We start from the raw sequence: 20,546 nt of genomic DNA on the forward strand, positions 1-20,546 counted from the left end.
ACATACAGAATTAATAAAGATAGCACACTTTATAACCTAATTCATGCTTGGAGTAACAATGAAAGTGCATTTATCTACCTGGCTACAGGCATATGACTAAGTTGATTCACTCCTAGCATGCTACTGCCAAAGTTCTGCGCCGCTGTGCTGCAGAGTAGTGTTTTTCCTCCTGAATACAAATGACAAATGTTCCCTGTTATTGGGTTTTGCAAGTACAAAAGAAAGCAGTAACTCATTGAGCAGGAAATTGCAACTTTATTAAATTTTTTTTTAGTTCTTATGACCTTTGTTGTTTTCAAGAGACAAATGTGTTTTAAAGACACATTTTCATAAACATACCACAGCTGCCAGACAACCACTGAAGCATTGGGGAATATAACAACACTTACAAATTTGAGCTAAGAGAGGCAACAGACTACTGAAACAATGATCATCCTTCCATTATCCTGCACACACAATGTTAGCTCTTACAGTTAAGCTCAAGCTCCTTCTAGCAATAAGCATATTAATGTGCAGATACAACTCTAGTTCAGTTTCCAGCACCATAGCAAGTTGCATAAAAAGATTCAACATAGCCCTGGAGTAAAAATAAAAGGGTTGCGAACAAGTTCTGTTTTTTTTAACTGAAACACAGCAAGTACATGATCTTCACACTTGACAATATTTCAGTGACTGCAATGCCCAAACCTCATCTTCCAAAATTTTGAGCATCCTGAACTCTCACTAAAATCATGAGGAATAAGAAACCAAGCAACCCTGAAGAATCAAGCTCTGGCCTTCTGACAGGAGTGCTGCTGCCAAAAATCCCCACAATCTAAGTGCAACAAGACTCCATCTCCCTGACTCAAAAGTGCCTTCAAAACAAAGTGCACATTTACCTGAATCCTGAATTCCTGATCCTGCATCTTCAGGTAACTCTTTCTGCAAAAGTCTGCCACAAGAATCTTCTAATTTGCCCTCAGCATCTGAGGTCTGAAGTGGGGGGGGGAAAGGAAGCAAACTCAATTCTCACAGGCAAGCTGTAAAGGGTAGGACAACTCTCACAGGATGATGTTCACAAAAATCAGAATTGGAAAGAGAAACTTCTCAGGAGCTTATCAGCAAACAGCATGGATTGGATTGAACAGACCATACAATGGTTTGGAATCTTCAAGAAATGAATTAACACTGTTTGAAGACTACTGAGTACTGTACTTGTTAGATCTGTGAAACAGAGACTGTGAACTGCCTAAAACTTTTCTCAGTCACAGGTCATGTAATTGCCTTGTAAACAAATTAAGAAAACACGTCCCTGGTGTTTTGGGAGTCTGAGTGTTTGTGGGGTTTTACTTGTTTGGTTTGGGGTTGGTTTGGGGGGTTTTTTTGGAGGGTGTTGAAGGAACAGGGCCAGAATTTTCTTACTTTTAAATAAATACTTATTTATAGATATAATGTCAAAAGAAAAGAATAGAAACTATCTTTCTCCCATTTTCTACAGCTTTTCTTCAAATCAAAAGGGAGCATAATGAAACCACATGATGTGTAACCTATGTCCAAAGTTCTTGCCATGGACTTCATTCCTGTCTTTTCTGTTATTTTTATCTCTAGCTCTGAACTTACCTGAGCAGTAGAAGGAAGGAAATAATCAGGAGTGAAGAATTCTTCAGACACATCAGAACATGAATTAAAGGAACTAGGTAATTCTCTTGAATGCCCCTGTGAAAGACATCATCATTTGAGATGCTTTCTCCACTCTCTGCTAAAGAAACCATACATTTTAGTCAGTAATAATAAACAATACTGCATCAAATCGAAATTGTATTTCATTTGATCACTCTGAGTCTCAACCTACCTCCTGCTCCTTACACCACCTTGATGGTTTATAGAACCAAACAAAAAGAGAGGGGAGGAGGGAAGATTGTAGGTCAGATTTTAACTGAAAAGATCAGCTCATGGCAGTTCAGTGTGCAACACAGAGACACCAGGCTAAACTGTTTTACAGATAACTATCTGCATTGCTGTACATACTCTAGAGACATTCTCGACTTGTTGAGGAAGGACTGAATTCTTAAGAATGGCTATTCCAGACTCGGCTCTTTCATCTTGTGATGGCGACTGGGAACTTCTCCCTAGGATGGCAGAATGGAACAAAATTATTAGGCAAAAAATAACATGAAGTGAGTGATCTGAACCACTGATGGAATACTAATGAGAGCAGACAGTAAAACTACATTGTCTGCCAGGAACATGGTGAAATAATGACATGTAAATGCTTACATTGTTAATCTTGGCATCAGAAGCTTTCCTTGTTCCTGTATCTGCAACTATTACAAAAGTACTTATCCATTATGCTGCCACAGAAAAAAGCATCTCTCTAATTTAACTTAAGGAGATAAAGTGTGAGAGCATACTCATTGATTTGAAAGCTTTGGGTCTCCCAGCTCACTGGACACTACCTCCACCTATTAACATCTTATCCCATTATTTATGTTCACCAATGACTGACTTACCGACCTGGTTTTGGGGCAAGACTCTGGAAGACAAAATTGACAATTAGTGTAACAAAATAACAGAAACTGAAATCTGCTGGGAGATGAAGTGAGACAAACAGGAGAAATTATTTTTCATTTTTCAACACTACCTCCAGAACTCCTGAATGCAGACTCCAGATCACTCTCCTCCGATTCAGATCTATTCTCTCTGCCCACATCCTGAGGCTCAACATTATCACCTGACTGCCACCTATATCTTTGTTGGTCTTGACTTTCTTTGACTCTAACAGTGACGTGTTGAAAGGCTTCATTTGTACTCTCTGCTTCACTTTCAGATGTCCATTCATTGGCTGGATATGGACAGCAAAATTCTAACCTTCCTGAGGCTGCTTTTCTGGCCAATTGCTTTACTTCAGCTAGAGAACAACAACAAAATTACCAGTTTGCAAAACAGAATCCGGACCCTCAAAGCATTCCCTGTGTTTCATCGTGTCTGCAGACTCGGAAATGCTGAAGTTATACCCTATAAACTCCTTCATGAGGGAGAGAGCTAAAAAATTCTTTCCGGTTGAAAGCAAGCTTAAAACCTGCATACACTGTTATGGTCGTGAACAATTTTTGGTAGTCTCCATTCTCTATTATTCATGCCTGTACCGCCATCCACTGGTCACGGCTATACTACACTGTCTAAATTCACTGTCCCTCCCTTGTATCTTCCAAAACAGTGGTAGAAATTCCTTGTGCATTATAATCAAACAATCTTAATGTGGTTGTGATTATTTTATGCCCTTAATGCGCAAGACACAGTATCCTACTCATTTAGTTTTCATCCAAGCACAGCCTCGTAGAGCTTTAGCAATTAAGGCAGACAGACCTTTCTTAAGTAACAAAATGTGTTAAGTTTTAATGCACTGCAGTAAGACTTGCTAACATTAATGCCAAGCTAATGCTGATTTACTTACTCCTCCATTCTGATTGCATCATCCTTCTCTCCTCACTTATTTCTGTACTGTAAATTTCAGACCTTGATTTTGGATAGCACCTATAATAATAAATCATTATGAAATGCATCAAACTCTGTTAATGCACAAGTGTGCTGCGTTAATTATTCCCCAGTCAGCAGAACACTAGAAGTTGGTTTAATGTTAATTAAAAGGCTGAGAGTACACGTGTTCTAAGAACCCACTAGAACGAGCATATTGAGCCATCAGCAGCTTAGAAAGCACATCCAGTTATTTAGATCTACTATAGGTTAAGAAGACAACCTGTACATTAAAATCTAGATTTCAAAAGCTGTCAATGGCCTCTGGATGTTACATCTGTATAAGCATTAACAGACAGCAAATGCCACGTAGATGTGCTTTTTTCAGGTCAGTATGGTGATCAGGGGACAACTGATGATACTAAGAACTTCAGACTTGTTTATCAACAACCTTACCAGTAACCTGATCCCAACCTAGAGTTCCTTCACTTCAGCTAACCACATATCTGGAGTATTTATGTTCTAATCAAGTATATCCTTCAGTTGGTCTTACTGATCCAACAGGGTCATGAATCAACTTCAAAATTGCAACAGTTTTCCTGACTGATTTGACCCAAACATCGAAGGACATGCCTGTCCCCAGCTTTCCAACTGATAAGATATATTAATTTGCACAAGTTTTGCCAGGTACTTTTCACATGTACTTTCCACTCACATGTAGGAATACACAGAGGCAACATTAAAAAGCACAGCAAACAGAAAGAAGTAATGCACACTGTTGTCACTGGGTTTAAGAAGACTGGTTTACTCCTACAGCCCCTAACATAGGTCCTAGTCCTATAGCTATGAAAACCAAAGTATTTCTACTGAGCATTGAGTGAGGCTGTGCAGAGCAAGGAGAACCACCCTTACTAGTAACTTACTAGATTGCTCTCCTTAGGCACTGTTGCAGTTTTGGACCACTGACCTCCATCAGAGAGGCATTTGGAATCTGAACACCACTCGGACTGATACTGCAGCAGTCACCCTGTCAGCTCTGCAGCTGACAGTGACTCACAGTAGGGTCCTAATTGGACAGATGGATTTGCCTTACTGAAAACACATTCAATGACATCCTTGATCCTGGATGTGCCTACTTTGGACAGCGACTGTAATAAGATAAATCTGCTAAATTATTTTTTCTGTGAATATGATCAAAACTCACCACCTCTCTTCTTCACTTCCACTTGCCGCAGAATGTGAACCGCCTCCTCTCTGACACTGCAAATTGGACTTTGTTTTGCTTCTTACAGACAAATGTGGGAATAAATTCTGAAATGGGTCCAACAAGCCCTGATTCAGCACATGCCAGGCATTCTGGTAATTACTAGTTGAGCTGTCTATGAGATATACTAAGAATTGGACTGTGCAAATTTTATTCCCTAGGTTAGTAGCGCTGCTCATGAGAAAGGATAACTCCGGGCCTCAGCCTAGAAAAAACTCCATTCTGGATTTGTAGCAGGTTTCATATGTACACCGGCAGGCTATCACGGGGAATGAGTGGACCTAAATGACTCAAGATTATTCCCACAGCAGGTAAGTATACTCATTTTTCTCTTTCTCTTTGGGCTAAGCACAGCAGCTACTTATATTTAACAATGAAAATGATCTAGAAGCCCTTATTAATGACACCTTATGATCTCCATAATAAGTATGGAGATAAATGTAAATAAATTATATCCATAATTAAGTATACAAACAAAAATCTCTGCTTGCCCTTTTCCCCAACAGTCCCATCTCTATTTTAGAACAGGATTCTATCCCCTTCTGAGCCACTGGATTAGTATTTTGCTGGGAATAAGGGGTGGGGAGAAAGAAGAAATAATACTATTGCCCTGCTGACCTAACAATTTTCAATCCTACAATGCATATGGCAGGTGCAATACTGTAAACAACAGATTCATCCCTCCTCTTTGACACCATCCGTAACTATGTCTCTTTATCTGCTAAGGAATAAAGGACTGATGAAGACAATCACCCTACTCAACCCTTTACCTTGTGGCCCAGGCTCACTTGATCATCCTGTATTTTCATCACAGTAAAGGTGGTATCATGATGGTTGTTTTCATTTTTACTGTTACTCATCTCATGAAAGCACTTCCACTTCTCATTTTGAATTGCCTCCATTGTTTTTGCTGTCTTTGAAACAGCTTGGAAACCACCTCCACCTAACGCTCCTTGTGCCTGGCATGTTACTACTGGTGGAACATAGTTTCTTGATGGTGGACCTACAGCCTTCCATGAAAAAGTATTAACTCCGGAAAAAGGGTCATCAGTATTTTGGGAAGTATCATCAGATCTGCTACAGTGTCCTTGAAAGTTTTGATTACAAAGCTGATTCATTCTGACTTCCTGGAGCATCTTGTTTTGGTTTTTAGTGCCCTCTGATTTGTCCAGTTTCTCCTCTAGCCTGCACAGGAAATCTGATATTTGCTGCACCATGCTTTGAGATATCTTTACACTAAGGACACATTTGCTGATGTGCTGCTCAGTTCTGGACAGATTACTCACCAGTCTCCCAGCATCTCTCACCTGTGCCAGTTCAGAGGCCTCACTCATGCTCTGCTGGGCTTCTGTAGAGTACTCTGTATCTGATTCTGAAAAGCTGTCTTCCTCATAAACTGGCTTTTCCTCACAGTTCACTCCAGGGGATGCAGACACATCTTTGAAGCTAGCCTTATCTTCTTCTTTGAAGGTAGCCTTATTTTCTTCCTTTTGCTGCCGTTTTTTGCCCTTTAGAGTTTGACTTAATCCAGCTCCTTCTTCCAGGAAGTCTTCGTGAAGTTCTGGGAAACTGGCAAAGATTTCATTGATTTCGAAGCTACAGAGGCTGTCATCCACATCACTGAGACTCGGGGTCATCTCAGCTTCAGAAGCCACATCCTGATTTTCATCCTGTGTAACTGTCTGTAGACTGGTTGATGCCTCTTGGGGCACTAAAGCACTTTTCTCCTCAGGAAAAACAGAGTATATTGGGAAAGGAGAGCTGTCTGGAAAAAAAAAATATATTTAAAAAAAAATGGAGAGAGATTTTAGATGTTAAGCCATTTCTCCAGATGTCCAAACACACTGTTTTTGTACAATCAGGAATTCATGTCTTTTGTAGATTACATGAACAGCATTTAACACCTCTGCAGAAAACATGCCTAAACTTCAAACATTAACCAGATGTAGTCTTGAGTTTACATTAACAATAAGGCTGGCAGCCAGAACACAAAGCTAACTGATTTCTATTTCCAAACTGTATCATAAAATCTGTAAGTGCTCCAATTTTAATTATTTATATAAGACCTTTATGGACCAAGGAACATGCTACGCGAAGGACACACAACGTCTTCTAAAAGAAACTCACCAGCCTTGGTTATCTCTTTTCCCCAAAATTCCTGTGTTTTCTTCTGGCTTCTTACAGCTGATACCAAGCAGACGTTCACATCTGCAAAACCAGCGGGTCTCTGTGCTTTTGGCATTTCATCAGCATGACCAGTTTGAGATTTAAGTAAATCCTGTAATACAAAAAACAGAATAAAAGAGAACTACATTCGACAGTTCAATGTCTCTACCTACTCTTTGAAGGTGGTCTGCCTCCACAATCAGTAAAGGATTGTTTGGATTGTCTCCCACCTAGATTTAAGCAGAACAACTTGAATCTGAATCGATACAAAACTGCTGTTTTAAATACATGAAAGGCTAGAATCCTGAAAGTCACCTTTAAGTCATTTTTCAGTATATACTGAATATCCTGAAGATTCATGGAGCGGTTCTTCTGTTTAGGTTCCAGCCCTGACTTTACGATACCATAATAAGGCACAGGAAGTCTAACATCTGCTTCTAACTGCTGTCCTGAAATTATGAGCTGTTTAATAACTGAGTCTTCACAACCCTTCCAGGGGGGCATCTCTGCAAGACATAAATACAGACTTCATGTCAAAAGCTGTATATCAGTGTTCATGAAAACAAAGAAAAAAGAAAAAAAGGTAAAAAGAATCAGATACAGAATCATTATTATCTGCACATTCCCTAATTTACAACTACTGTCTCACTAACATTTGGGGTTTTGCCTGGAGGGTTCCTTTTCCAGTTAACTCTGTACAAGACATCATAGCAAGGTTTCATCCGGTCACACAGAGGAATTAAACAGACATTAGGGACAGACAGTCTGCACTGAAAACATTTGGTGGGTTACCCAAGTGACAAAAGTCTAAACCTGCAGATATACCTGTCAAGGCCTCCTGCACTACTGCACAGAAGCTATAAATATCCGATTTGACTGTGACAACTTTTTCAAGGATTACTTCAGGAGAGCACCACTTATACAGCTGCACTGGGACAGGAATACGTGTCAGATCACTGTGTTCTCCACCATCTTTGCTGTATAAAGGGAAAAAAGTTGTAAATTGGGATGTACAACACAATCAACTAGAAGGTATATTGGAATTCTGGATTCTGGAATTCAAACACCTGAGTTTGTTGTATCTGCTTTTAGTTTAAATACCTAAAAGGTCCAGAATGTATCCTCAAATAAAACATGTAGTATTTTCACATCAATAAAATGTATTCTGGCACATTGCAGCAGATTTTCTGGTGAAAGTAACACCTGCTTTAAAAAACTTACACTCAAAAAGACATCAGAGGAAGCCGAAAATTTCCCAATAGGAATTTTACAAGCAACCCCTGATCTCTGGCCACTGTTGTCCCACTGTGGACAAAACATAAGGAGGTATCACCTGGCCTGTCAATGTTTATTTTGCAATGTCTAGAAGGTAACTTCCTCCTCATATTTAACTATAAGGGTTTTGTTATTTATTTCACAGTAAGCTGTATCTGAAATAGACAAGAAATGGACAAGATTTATTAATAAACTGAGTTCACAAGGAGGTTAGGAAGTATCTTTGCTCCTTTCATGGCATTACCATCAGCAAATTTTTGTTTATTATCAATTTTACTCTTTCTTTACAGTCTAACCAGCCACTTACTTCCTTTCTAATCAGACTGCACTACAAGAAAGAAGTAAAAAAAAATGTATATAAGTAATAATCTTCCAAGATGAACTAGTGTCCTTCATAAAAGAAACTTTGTTTGTCACCAGTGGCATTTAATTACTACCAGTTCCATGAGGTGTGGAATTTTCAACCATTTAGGTAAGACTCCAAAAACACAAGTTGAGGATAACAAAAGCATGCTTAAATTATTTTCAGCCCAGAAGCAGAATTAATAACTCAAAATGGAATTACATCTCTGGTCTGTAAGATTAGATTCTATTTCTCTATGACGGTATTTTTATACTGCAGTAAAGAGCTGCTTCTCTTACTAGTTTCTATTTTCAGATACAACACAGAAACTAAGTCCCCCTGAAGCTTGCTGTACTGCCTGTGGCAAAGGTAATGTACCTGACCAGTAATAATTTACTCCAGTAACTCCGTTGCCTGACCCAGAGGCAGGACTCCCTAGTCATCAAGAGGGGCACTTCAGCAGAATTTCATACTAAATTTACTCATGTTTGTTCCTTTCACAGAAACAGTGAGGATGCTCTTTACCTCTCTATCATGTATTCCAAGTTGCACAGCTTTGCCTCACCAGAAGAAACAATCTGAATAGCGTATGACGTAACTGAACGGTGGATAAATCCACGAGAGTGTAGAAAACGCAAAGCATCGATAATTTGAAGCAGCACATGCAAAATTATCTCCATGTGCAGTACTGGGAATTCTGTACGCTGGAATAAAACCACAAAGTACCAAATTAATATTAAAAATAAAACACAAACCGGTTGATTAGAAAAAAAGAAAAAAGCACAACTGAGTTCAAACCTTTGCTTTTACACACAGGTTATTTCGCAATGTATTACACACAAATATTCAAGGGCAAAAGATGGTTTTGCCACATTTTCAGTCTACAGTGACATGCAGAAAATTAAAAGCTCAGCCATGTTAAGACTGACACCAAACAAGAATATCAGTGCAACCGCACCTAAACACTAAGTGAACTATTTGCCAATTATAAATTTTACCAGGTTACAGAGTACCTGGTACTGCGCAAAGAAGCAGAAACCTGGATACACAGACTGGTAATTTTGTCTTCTTCTTTGAATAAAGTTGGCAGATGTAGTTACTAAACTTCTTCCTCTCAATTAACTACTGTTTAAAAAATAAGTATTCCAATTACCCTTTCATGAAGGATACTGTACAGAGAACCAAAGTTAACTCTTTCATATACCAAACGGGTTTTCTCCAAGTCACTAGACAGACACACAGCCATCAACTGTAGCAAATGAGGATGTCTGAGTTTACTGCAAAGAGAGAGGGGGAAAAAAAAGTAAGGCAAATCTGAGATTAAAAGGGAAAAAGTCCTGGCTTTCTAGATGTTTTTAATCAATACAACATGAATGCTTCTAACTTTTCATTGAAATACAACAAGTTTTAAAAGAACCATAGATTAGGAGGCATTTAGGAAACAATGCTTATTGTCACAATTAGAAGAATCTATAAACAAGCCATCCAAGCAAAGTGCAATAAAGCATTCATCCAGACATATGAGAAGAGAGTATCATCATCCTCTGTATTATCCACTGGGGAGCAAATGGAATGGAAATAGGCAGGAGAAGAAAGAGACCTGTATTTCTCATTTGGAGAGCAAGGACAACCACAGTCCTCCTGAGGTTAATCACATTTCCTCACATCGCTGGAGACACCCAAACCCCAGGAGCACTTGTGGCTACTGCACATTCTCTCTTACCTACTGTGTTCCTGCTCTGCAACAAGAAGATCGGCAAAGCGCAGTTTACTGCAGCTCTGATGGGGCTGTAAGCCAAGTTCCTTCACTGTAACTCTGCTGCCTCCCCACATTAAGCTACAAGAAGAAAAGGAATTTCTATGAGACGCTTTCTGCAGTATTTTTTCCCAGTTACAGGGTTACTTACAAATATTTCTGAAATGCTCTGGTTCTGCCTCCTTTTGTTAGTAACATTACTCTGACAACCCCAGCTATGGCATATACTTTTTTAAACTGACAATAAATTCTCATCCAGTTAAGGACTGGATGTAACGGGCCAGGTCTGCTGTCCAAAGACGCTACCCTTCCATGACTCAAGGTAAAGAACAAGGTCACTTTAAAACTCCCCCCTCTAAAGGCCATCAGACTACTGTGATACAAGCCAGAGCTTTGGGAAGATTAAATCACCGATTTATCAGTTCTCTGGATGTCTCTGAGGCACAACTATTTGCTACACAATACAAAAGATTAAAAAACAAGAAGATTCAGTCCGAACTTTCAACTCTCATTTCACCACAGGTTTGAGTAAGAATGCTGCAGACATGCATATGCAGAGGTCCAAGGTTTGATCCAACAATTACAAGGACTCAACACTGAACAAAACAACCTGTGCAACCCCAGCAACCCATTTCCCACCACAAAAGGAATCAGTACTGAAACACTGCTATCAGTGAGTAATGATAATTGGGTTAATATGGCTGGAAAGGACCAGAGCAACCTACAGATGTTGAGGGAGTCTAAAGAAAATACCAATCTGTGCACTGCAAAAAACCAAGCTGCAAACAGAAAGCAGTAGATGAATACAGAACAGACCGGGAAAACTCTCCAAACAAAGCATGTGATACAACTTGCTGCTTCATAGATACAGATACACACTAAGAAGGGCTAAAATCTCTTTTGATTCCACTTACTTTGTCATGACCATGTATGGACCAACATGGTAAGAAAATGCTGGTTCATCATCTCCCTGAACCAGGTCTTTTTCCCCAATAATAAGGAGAGATGCCAAGTACTCAAGATGCCCATTGCCTGCAAGATAAAACTGAAACACCACCAGACCATAACTAAAAAGAACTTCCCAAGATCCATCACATGTGCCACAAGCTCACTAAAAACCTAAGTGTAACCAGTGCAATGGGAGCATCAGCCAAAGCATCAAAATGGAACGTTGAAGTATCTATATCAAAAGCCTAACTTTCTAACGAAGCTGAAATAAGGAAAGCAGAAACAATTGTTAAGAACTCCCACAGGTGACATTTAAACAGGAGAGGTTTTTTTGCCTGTTCTGAAACAGCTTCCTCTGATACTAATGACTAACAGACTCAATATTTGCACTCTCCACAGGTTTTCCCCACCATTTCAGTAAAAATAAGAACTCACTAAAAATTTAAAATAACATGGGCGGGGTAATTACTGTGAAGAATATGTGACTGTGAAAAACTGCATTAATATCATTAGAAAACCATTATCCAGAGCATCTTACCTTCCCAAATCCAAAGCTGTAAATGTTCTTGGCTGCATTAGCTCCACCTTTTAGAAATCTGCCCAGAGGGCTGACAACACTTCTAAGTATCAAAAAAAAAAAACAAACAAAAAGAATAACTGATATGCCAAGGCTTTGAGTAAAATACAAGAGAAAAAAAGCAGAAATTCTGCAACAGCCATGTATTTCAAATGGTTCATTTGAGTGGTCCACACAGAAAGTGTGATGCAGATGCTGAAACTCTAAATTATTGTGCAAAACATTAAAACATTTTAGGTACACTGCTATGTATTTTTTTAAAGCAAGACAGACCGTAAGACACACATAGGAATCTTGGATGGCTTTTTGTTCACAAACATGTATTTTTCCTATAACATATATGACATAAAAGCTCTTGAAAAGGTTGGAAGCGCACACCCAAAAGACCTAAAAAGGTCAAGACGCAAACTACTTCATGTTATCTCCATTTTAATACTACTAAAATCCAATATTGCTGACTTCAAGAGTATCCCTTAACGTACAGATATTTACAACTACCAAGTTTCTATTTGGAACTCTCACAATAGAAATAAAAAGGACCATCATTCCTTATACACAATGGTTTTAAACTGGATATGGTCAAAAAGAAACATGAACATGTTCATTTTAACATCACAGAATATGGAAGTAAGAGTCCTTGTAGCTCAGTCCCTCAGTACTCAAGAATATGTTCTTACCCTTGCACAAGGCTACCTAACCGAGATGGACTGTAGGCCAGGGCTTTTGAGGAGCCAACCTTCCTGAGTAGATCAGGGGGAGAATTTTGAACAGCAGCCTGCATGTGCAATGTGCAACGCTGTATAAATTTCAGCATCTAGAGAGGAGAGGGAGAGAAAAACGACGACATGAAATTACTTCAGAACTGCAAGGTAAACCATTTCAAAATAATAGATTGTGACTGCTGAAAAATTTACTGGTTAGTGGCAGTATTGTAAATAGGCCTTTCAAGAAATGGACAGACAGAAAAACTTGAAGAAAATCGATCACATGACAATGTAAGAGAAAGAATACTTCAGCACTAAACGATTAACTTTCAAGACATCCACCTACTGAAATCTGTAATATCAGGTTTCCTTTTAAGAGGAGTCTTGTGAGTTTTAATTCAATATCACACTTTGCAAAACTGACACATTTGCTGACACTGCTCATGCACAAACTCAGATACACTTGAAAATTATTTCAGGTTTACCCCTGAACTGCACATACATGCCAACAAACTACATATAGCAGGGGTACAATATAAGAGCCTGTCATTCTCCTCACTGCACACTTAGACATAAAGGTTCTAACAAGTTACGGGCAGACATGCCCCTGCACCTGAGCAAAACCTTAGTTAAATCTGATTAGTAGAATCACAAGGACATCAAAATAACATTACTGATGTGGAAAAGTAATTTTAAATATTTAATTATCTAACATGTAAAGGTAAAGAATTGCTTCATAAAATGCTGGAGTTTCTTCACTTTAAGATAAAGATGTGAGCACATATCTAGCATATACTCAAAACATATTACACACACGTACCTGAGCACTGGTTTCTTTATCAGCTGATATAGCCCAGCACTGAGGTCTTTTCCCATTCTTATCATGCGCTCTCAGATCACCTCCTTCATCCAATAACCTGCTAAGAATCCACTGATTTCCTGAGAATGCAGCTGCATGGACTGGGGTGCTTCCATCGTAACAGCGACTGGGGAACATTAAAGTAGAAATGTTTCAAGCTACCCCTCCTACACTCAGCCAGTTGTGCTTCTTGGGAAAACAGCTGCATGCCTGGAATGTTTCTGTACTCCCAAACAATAAGATACACGATGAAATGAGCGAAATTATGCACCTACATACCTCTGAGGATCTTTGGCTAAAACAGCAACATGCATCTTAAGCAATTCTTCATTTATATACAGTAAATATTGGTTACTACATTACTAAAACCACTAAAAGATTAAAGATTAATTTAAATTCAAGAAAAAAAATATACTTAACTGATTAGCATCAGAGCCATAATCCAGCAGTATATCCACTATTTTACCAAGACCTAGCAATGCAGCAGTGAAGAGAGAAGTCTGGCCCATGGAATTTACAGCATCAACAAAAACACCTACAAGGAAACAAAAGATTAGGAGGTAAGTGCTTGTGTCCGTCCCCGTCCCCCCCCAACCCAAATAACTGGAAATGTTTCATTAACACTGACACTAATGGCCATATTCCATCTGAAATACTGAAAATGTGAAAACATTAATGGCACATTCAATGCCAGGCTGGACGTGGCTCTGAGCAACCTGATCTAAGTGAAGATATCCCTGCTCATTGCAGGGAGTTTGGACTAGATGGTTCCCTGCAACGTTCTATACATATCAAGCACTGCTCCTCCAATGCTTTCAAACACTGAATGTATAAATAGCAGAAACACTGCATTAACTGGGATGAGCAAAGACAACACTGAAGGACTGTATTAATAAAAGGACGTGGAACTGCTGGAACAAGTCCAGAGGAGGGCCATGAGGATGATCAGGGGACTGGAGCACCTCCCGTATGAAGACAGGCTGAGGAAGTTGGGGCTGTTCAGCCTGGAGAAGAGAAGGCTGCGTGGAGACCTAAGAGCAGCCTTCCAGTACCTGAAGGGGGCCTATAGGGATGCTGGGGAGGGACTCTTCATCAGGGACTGTAGTGACAGGACAAGGGGTAATGGGTTAAAACTTAAACAGGGGAAGTTTAGATTGGATATAAGGAGGAAATTCTTTCCTGTTAGGGTGGTGAGGCACTGGAATGGGTTGCCCAGGGAGGTTGTGAGTGCTCCATCCCTGGCGGTGTTCAAGGCCAGGCTGGATGAAGCCTTGGGTGGGATGGTTTAGTGTGAGGTGTCCTGCCCATGGCAGGGGGGTTGGAACTGGATGATCTTGAGGTCCTTTCCAACCCGAACCATTCTATGATTCTGTGCAATCCTTCCAAGGCAGTATCTGAGAGTTGGATGAATATTTTGTTACTTTGACCAACTTTCTTCAGATTACCAAGCTCCACCACTAAAACAGAACACAAGTAACCAGATGGATGCGGATCGCAAACCACAACCCCACAGCGAGCTCACTCCAAGCCCCGCCATCATCCCCTGCTTTTAGAACCGCATTAAAAAGGGGCACAAACCACTCAGCCCGTGCTCTCTCCCTCCCGGCACCGCAAGGGGCCGGGAACGGTCATCGATGGCGGGAGGCCCCTGCTCAAGCAGCGCCGCCCGCCCGCCTCGCGCTCAGGAGACAGCACCTCGCTCCTCCTCGTGGTTTGTGACGCCGTTCAGGTGCGATCACTCTCCTCTAGTGACCAACTGCAGAAATGATCCCTGAAAGTATAGTCTTAACCGCACCGCCGCCGCGCGCGCAGCCCCACCGCCCAGCACCGCCCTCTAGCACACGGACACCGGCACCGACACCGCCCGCCCGCGGCACCGGCACCGCCCCGCCGAGCCCCGCCACCCGGAACCGCGTCCCGCGAGCCCCCGGGCCCGCAACGGGACCCTCGGCGCTGCCGCGCGTGGAGGAAACCGTGCCCCGGTTCCTCATTTGCATCGTCTGCCTGAGACGACCAATCAGACGCGCCGCTCCGCCTCCGCTCCCGCACACGTGACATGCCCCTGGCAGCCCCCCGCGACAGGCGCTCCGTTCCCCGCACGCACAGAGGGGTAGGGCCGCGGAGGCCGGGCTCTGCGCTGGGGCTACGTCCGCCCGAGCGGCTGCCGTTTTCATTACACCATCCAAGAGACGACACCGCTTCGGTCCGTGGTCCACTGCCCAGTACCGCCGTAGGAGCAGAGGCCCAGGCACTAAGACCAGGAAGCACCGCACGTCTCTTGCATGGCTCTCTGAAGGCATTGTGCTGGCTTCCGGCGTCTACCGTGGCCCAGCACCTTCAGGCATGCTCTCATGTACCAACTACAACAACTCCACAGAACACAGCCTTAATAAACACGATTCTTGACATCCCCCAGATCTACCCGAGCACAAGGACTCCCACACAGGAGCTAAAGGTGTATCACCAGGCAGTGCTCAACCCCAGACCCCAGCAGACACTCGGTGCCCCAGGGTCCAACATGACGTGCCCCACCTTCCATGGCACTGCATTGTATAACGGGCACAAAATCAAGCAATTTCTCCCAAACCCCCATCAGACTCTGATCAAATGCTCCAGGTCTGGCCTGAGTGACAGAAGCTCCCTGTGTAAAGAATACGAGAATGATTCGTGTCAGGAACTTGGGAATCGTTGTTACCAATGCACCTGTGACCAGTGTACCATGTATGGGATGTATAAAACCGACTTTGATTATAATAAATGTTGCTGTCAATATAATGAAGGGAGAGAAGAAGAAACAAAGGAATAGAATAGTCTTTAATCATTTTTGACTGTTAATAAGGTTTTGTTTCACTGCTTCAGTGCTTTAAGGAAGGGGTTTGTGAAACCTATGCTTTGACTAAATAACCATATAAGGATAGAACTAGGGCAGTGATTAAGCTTGTGATAAACGATTCTTTATTAATAAATTACCAAGGGGTTCAGTACCTCTTCCAAGAAGTTCCTTCACCAGAAAGCAGACCTCGGCAACAAGAAAACAATGAAAAGGGGCTGTGTCAGCATCTGGGTACAGATGAAGAAGGGACTGGCTGAGACCCAAGACCAAGAAGTGTAAGAGACTGGACCCCAAAGACCCCGGTGTGCATCTTGGTGGAGCAGAGACTCCCCTACGCACCCAGCGCTGCTTGCTTATTGCCTCTCTGTATCAATGAACTGTAATAAAATAATTAAATCAGACCATGGCCAAGACGGAATTTTTATAACACCAGGAAAGATGAATCCCGAACAGTTTGCGCCCAGCCTCTCGCCACTCTCTGACAAACGCTCAACACTAACCACCAGCTCACCCTGCCCTACACCAACAGGCGGCTCAAGAACACCATCGCCTGACTCACACACACTATCGCTAAAAAACTTTCGAAGTGTTTCTTTTCACTGAACTATCACACCAGATTGGAAGCCTAAACCCGCCTGCCCACTTCCCCCCCTCCAGGGCACTGCCTTTGGAAGGTCCCCAAGGCCACCGCTGTAGAATACCCAAGGAGGAGCTGGGGACATAGAAGGCAGCCAAGAACCTCGGGGAACGCGCTGGATCATGGCACAGCCCTGGCAGGAAGCACGCCCGCTTCGTCATCACCCCCTGCTTTTAGAACCGCATTAAAAAGGGGCACAAACCACTCAGCCCGTGCTCTCTCCCTCCCGGCCCCACAAAGGCCGGGAACGGTCATCGATGGCGGGAGGCCCCTGCTCACGCAGCGCCGCCCGCCCGCCTCGCGCTCAGGAGACAGCACCTCGCTCCTCCTCGTGGTTTGTGACGCCGTTCAGGTGCGATCACTCTCCTCTAGTGACCAACTGCAGAAATGATCCCTGAAAGTATAGTCTTAACCGCACCGCCGCCGCGCGCGCAGCCCCACCGCCCAGCACCGCCCTCCAGCACACGGACACCGGCACCGACACCGCCCGCCCGCGGCACCGGCACCGCCCCGCCGAGCCCCGCCACCCGGAACCGCGCCCCGCGAGCCCCCCGGGCCCGCAACGGGACCCTCGGCGCTGCCGCGCGTGGAGGAATCGTGCCCCGGTTCCTCATTTGCATCGTCTGCCTCAGACGACCAATCAGACGCGCGCACTCAGCCACACCCCTCCCCCGGCGGTCTCAGGGCTCCGCCCCAAGGCTCGGTGCCGGCCTCCAGCGGGTTCGGACGGCGCTTCGGCCGCCGCACGGGGTGCCCCCCTTAAAGGAACCGCACAAGCCGTTCTCTGCCCGCCGTTCCCGCAGTCAGCGGGCGAGGTCCGCGGCGCGGAGATACGAGTGATGCCACGTCAACAGCAAGCACACACATCCGAGCGGGGATGGGGCGGGCCCCGCGCTGCTCCTGTGCAAGAGCGTGCATGATACCTCTCTCATGCCAAGGAACGACATCTACGGCTCAAAACCACTGTCCTGGGTCAGCAGTAGCAGTCAGTTTTCTCCTTCTTAGTAGCTAGTGCAGTGCTATGTTTTGATTTTTTGGCCTGGGAACAGTGCTGATAACGCCGATGTTTTCAGTTGCTGCTCAAACGTTTGGTCTGGCCAAGGACTTTGTGAGCCTCATGCTCTGCCAGGGAGGAGGGGAGGCTGGGAGGAAGCAGAGACAGGACACCTGACCCAAACTAGCCAAAGAGGTATTCCATACCACAGCACGGCATGCCCAGGAGGTAACGCAAGTGACCCGGAAGGGCTGGGACTGCAGGGTTGGGCAAGGTATCGGTTGGTGCTTGGTTGGGGGGAGTGGGGCGAGTTATCAGTTGGCTGGTGTTGAGGTGTTGTATTCTCTCCCCTTGTTATTTCCTTTATCATTACTATCATTGGTGGTAGCAGTAGTGATTTGTGTTATACCTTAGTTACTAAACTGTTCTTATCTCAACCCGTGGCAGTTGCATTCTTTTCGATTCTCCTCTCCGTCCCTCCAGGAGCAGGGGGAGGGCAAGAAGGGGGGGGGAGTGAGTGAACGAGGTTTGTGGTTGGGTTTAAACCACGACAACCACCCAGCCTTCCGGAACAGCCAAGTGACGGGAACGGAGAAGAGTCACGCTGCCCCAGCGCTCCTCTCAACAGAACTAGGCCACCTTCGCAGCACCCCTAGGGTTCAGGCAGCGGACTTTGCCGCAGCAGCAGGAAGTCTGTACGCTCGTCGGAGGGCACTCATCCCCGCGCACGGTAACTCCCAGCCGCACTCCTTACCCAGCTGCTTTTAGGAACTGCGATAAAAAACAGGCCACAAACCACTCAGCCCGTGCTCTCTCCCTCCCGGCACCGCAAGGGGCCGGGAACGGTCATCGATGGCGGGAGGCCCCTGCACAAGCAGCGCCGCCCGCCCGCCTCGCGCTCAGGAGACAGCACCTCGCTCCTCCTCGTGGTTTGTGACGCCGTTCAGGTGCGATCACTCTCCTCTAGTGACCAACTACAGAAATGATCCCTGAAAGTATAGTCTTAACCGCACCGCCGCCGCGCGCGCAGCCCCACCGCCCAGCACCGCCCTCTAGCACACGGACACCGGCACCGACACCGCCCGCCCGCGGCACCGGCACCGCCCCGCCGAGCCCCGCCACCCGGAACCGCGCCCCGCGAGCCCCCCGGGCCCGCAACGGGACCCTCGGCGCTGCCGCGCGTGGAGGAAACCGCGCCCCGGTTCCTCATTTGCATCGTCTGCCTGAGACGACCAATCAGACGCGCGCTCTCAGCCAGGTGCAGCTGCGGCCCCGCCCCTGGCTGCGCAGCTCAGGGGGAGCCGGGTACAGCGGCTTCCGCTAGCGACAGTACCGCCCGGAGCTTGTGCTCCTCTCACACGCGGCTTCCACACCATGACAGATGATCCCGGTTTCCCCCTAGTCTCGTCACCCTGTGATGAACATATGGGTCACACCAGCATCATGCACCACTGCAGGCTTGGGGAGGAGCGGCTGGTAAAATGTCTGGCATAAAAGGGCCTGGGGGTGTTGGCTGACAGGCAGCTGAACAGGAACAGCAGCGTGCGCACGTGGCCAAGCAGGTCAAGAGCATCCTGGATTGTATCAGGAACAGTGTGGACAGCAGGATTTGGGAGAGATCATCCACCTCTGCTCAGCACTAGTGAGGCTGCCACTCGGAACACCGTGTTCAGGTTTGGGCCCTCACTGCACGAAAGACAGCGAGGTGCTGGAGCGTGTGCACAGAAGACCAGCAGAGCTGCGAACGCGTTAGCTCTCATGGCACAGCCCTGGCAGGAAGCACGCCCGCTTCGTCATCACCCCCTGCTTTTAGAACCGCATTAAAAAGGGGCACAAACCACTCAGCCCGTGCTCTCTCCCTCCCGGCCCCACAAAGGGGCCGGGAACGGTCATCGATGGCGGGAGGCCCCTGCTCAAGCAGCGCCGCCCGCCCGCCTCGCGCTCAGGAGACAGCACCTCGCTCCTCCTCGTGGTTTGTGACGCCGTTCAGGTGCGATCACTCTCCTCTAGTGACCAACTGCAGAAATGATCCCTGAAAGTATAGTCTTAACCGCACCGCCGCCGCGCGCGCAGCCCCACCGCCCAGCACCGCCCTCCAGCACACGGACACCGGCACCGACACCGCCCGCCCGCGGCACCGGCACCGGCCCGCCGAGCCCCGCCACCCGGAACCGCGTCCCGCGAGCCCCCCGGGCCCGCAACGGGACCCTCGGCGCTGCCGCGCGTGGAGGAAACCGTGCCCCGGTTCCTCATTTGCATCGTCTGCCTGAGACGACCAATCAGACGCGCGCTGTCAGTCACGCAGGCGCAGCCTTCAGGTGCGCAGCCGCGCAGCGCGGAAGGAGCCGTGTGCAGCGGCCTCTGCGGGATGGGGTTTGCTCGCAGCTGGTGCTGCGGCCGCAGGGGACTGAAAAGCGGACAGAACTGCCGCGTTTACACGAGTCCCGACTTCCAGGTAGTTAAAAACCCATGTGTCAAAAATCCCAACGTCTAAGCCACATCCGAAGCATTTTTCTATCAGAATTAAAGTTAAAATTCTATTTAAAGAGACTATTCCTAAAGTTAACTCTTACAGTTCTAGTTTTAGAATACGGAGTCAATTTCCTTATGAGCACCTTACAACTAAATGCTTAATTTTCTTGTCAAGTTATTTTCATACTTATTTACATGTTCTAAAAAATACATGTTTTAAATATTTAAATATATTTTAAATACATTTACATTTTAAATTCAGTAA

The 20,546-nt window shown here is 44.9% G+C and overlaps 1 protein-coding gene and 4 non-coding genes across 5 annotated transcripts in view; all 5 read right to left on the reverse strand.

Moving 5' to 3' along the window:
- Window positions 1–20,546, reverse strand: part of TEX14 (testis expressed 14, intercellular bridge forming factor) — a 32,117-nt gene that overhangs the window by 10,245 nt on the left and 1,326 nt on the right. Inside the window, exons 4-22 of the mRNA XM_065695122.1 lie at window positions 13,766–13,880; window positions 13,307–13,472; window positions 12,460–12,596; window positions 11,744–11,825; window positions 11,172–11,302; window positions 10,225–10,338; window positions 9,655–9,778; window positions 9,027–9,205; window positions 7,709–7,860; window positions 7,199–7,389; window positions 7,057–7,113; window positions 6,845–6,995; window positions 6,025–6,482; window positions 4,658–4,764; window positions 3,434–3,513; window positions 2,008–2,108; window positions 1,600–1,695; window positions 879–972; window positions 79–169 (exon numbers count right to left, since the gene is read on the reverse strand). Coding sequence (XP_065551194.1) covers window positions 79–169; window positions 879–972; window positions 1,600–1,695; window positions 2,008–2,108; window positions 3,434–3,513; window positions 4,658–4,764; window positions 6,025–6,482; window positions 6,845–6,995; window positions 7,057–7,113; window positions 7,199–7,389; window positions 7,709–7,860; window positions 9,027–9,205; window positions 9,655–9,778; window positions 10,225–10,338; window positions 11,172–11,302; window positions 11,744–11,825; window positions 12,460–12,596; window positions 13,307–13,472; window positions 13,766–13,880 — 2,626 coding nt within the window. The remainder of the gene's footprint in view (window positions 1–78; window positions 170–878; window positions 973–1,599; window positions 1,696–2,007; window positions 2,109–3,433; window positions 3,514–4,657; window positions 4,765–6,024; window positions 6,483–6,844; window positions 6,996–7,056; window positions 7,114–7,198; window positions 7,390–7,708; window positions 7,861–9,026; window positions 9,206–9,654; window positions 9,779–10,224; window positions 10,339–11,171; window positions 11,303–11,743; window positions 11,826–12,459; window positions 12,597–13,306; window positions 13,473–13,765; window positions 13,881–20,546) is intronic.
- LOC136022213 (small nucleolar RNA U3) lies at window positions 14,922–15,132 on the reverse strand. Its single transcript, XR_010616076.1, has one exon. It is a non-coding gene; the product is annotated as a small nucleolar RNA U3 (small nucleolar RNA).
- Window positions 17,016–17,225, reverse strand: LOC136022212 (small nucleolar RNA U3). The gene has a single exon (XR_010616074.1). It is a non-coding gene; the product is annotated as a small nucleolar RNA U3 (small nucleolar RNA).
- On the reverse strand, window positions 18,604–18,814 carry LOC136022211 (small nucleolar RNA U3). The gene has a single exon (XR_010616073.1). It is a non-coding gene; the product is annotated as a small nucleolar RNA U3 (small nucleolar RNA).
- On the reverse strand, window positions 19,646–19,857 carry LOC136022210 (small nucleolar RNA U3). The gene has a single exon (XR_010616072.1). It is a non-coding gene; the product is annotated as a small nucleolar RNA U3 (small nucleolar RNA).

The sequence above is a fragment of the Lathamus discolor genome, chromosome 14 (genome assembly GCF_037157495.1).
Source record: "Lathamus discolor isolate bLatDis1 chromosome 14, bLatDis1.hap1, whole genome shotgun sequence".
Classification (NCBI taxonomy): Eukaryota; Metazoa; Chordata; class Aves; order Psittaciformes; family Psittacidae; genus Lathamus; species Lathamus discolor.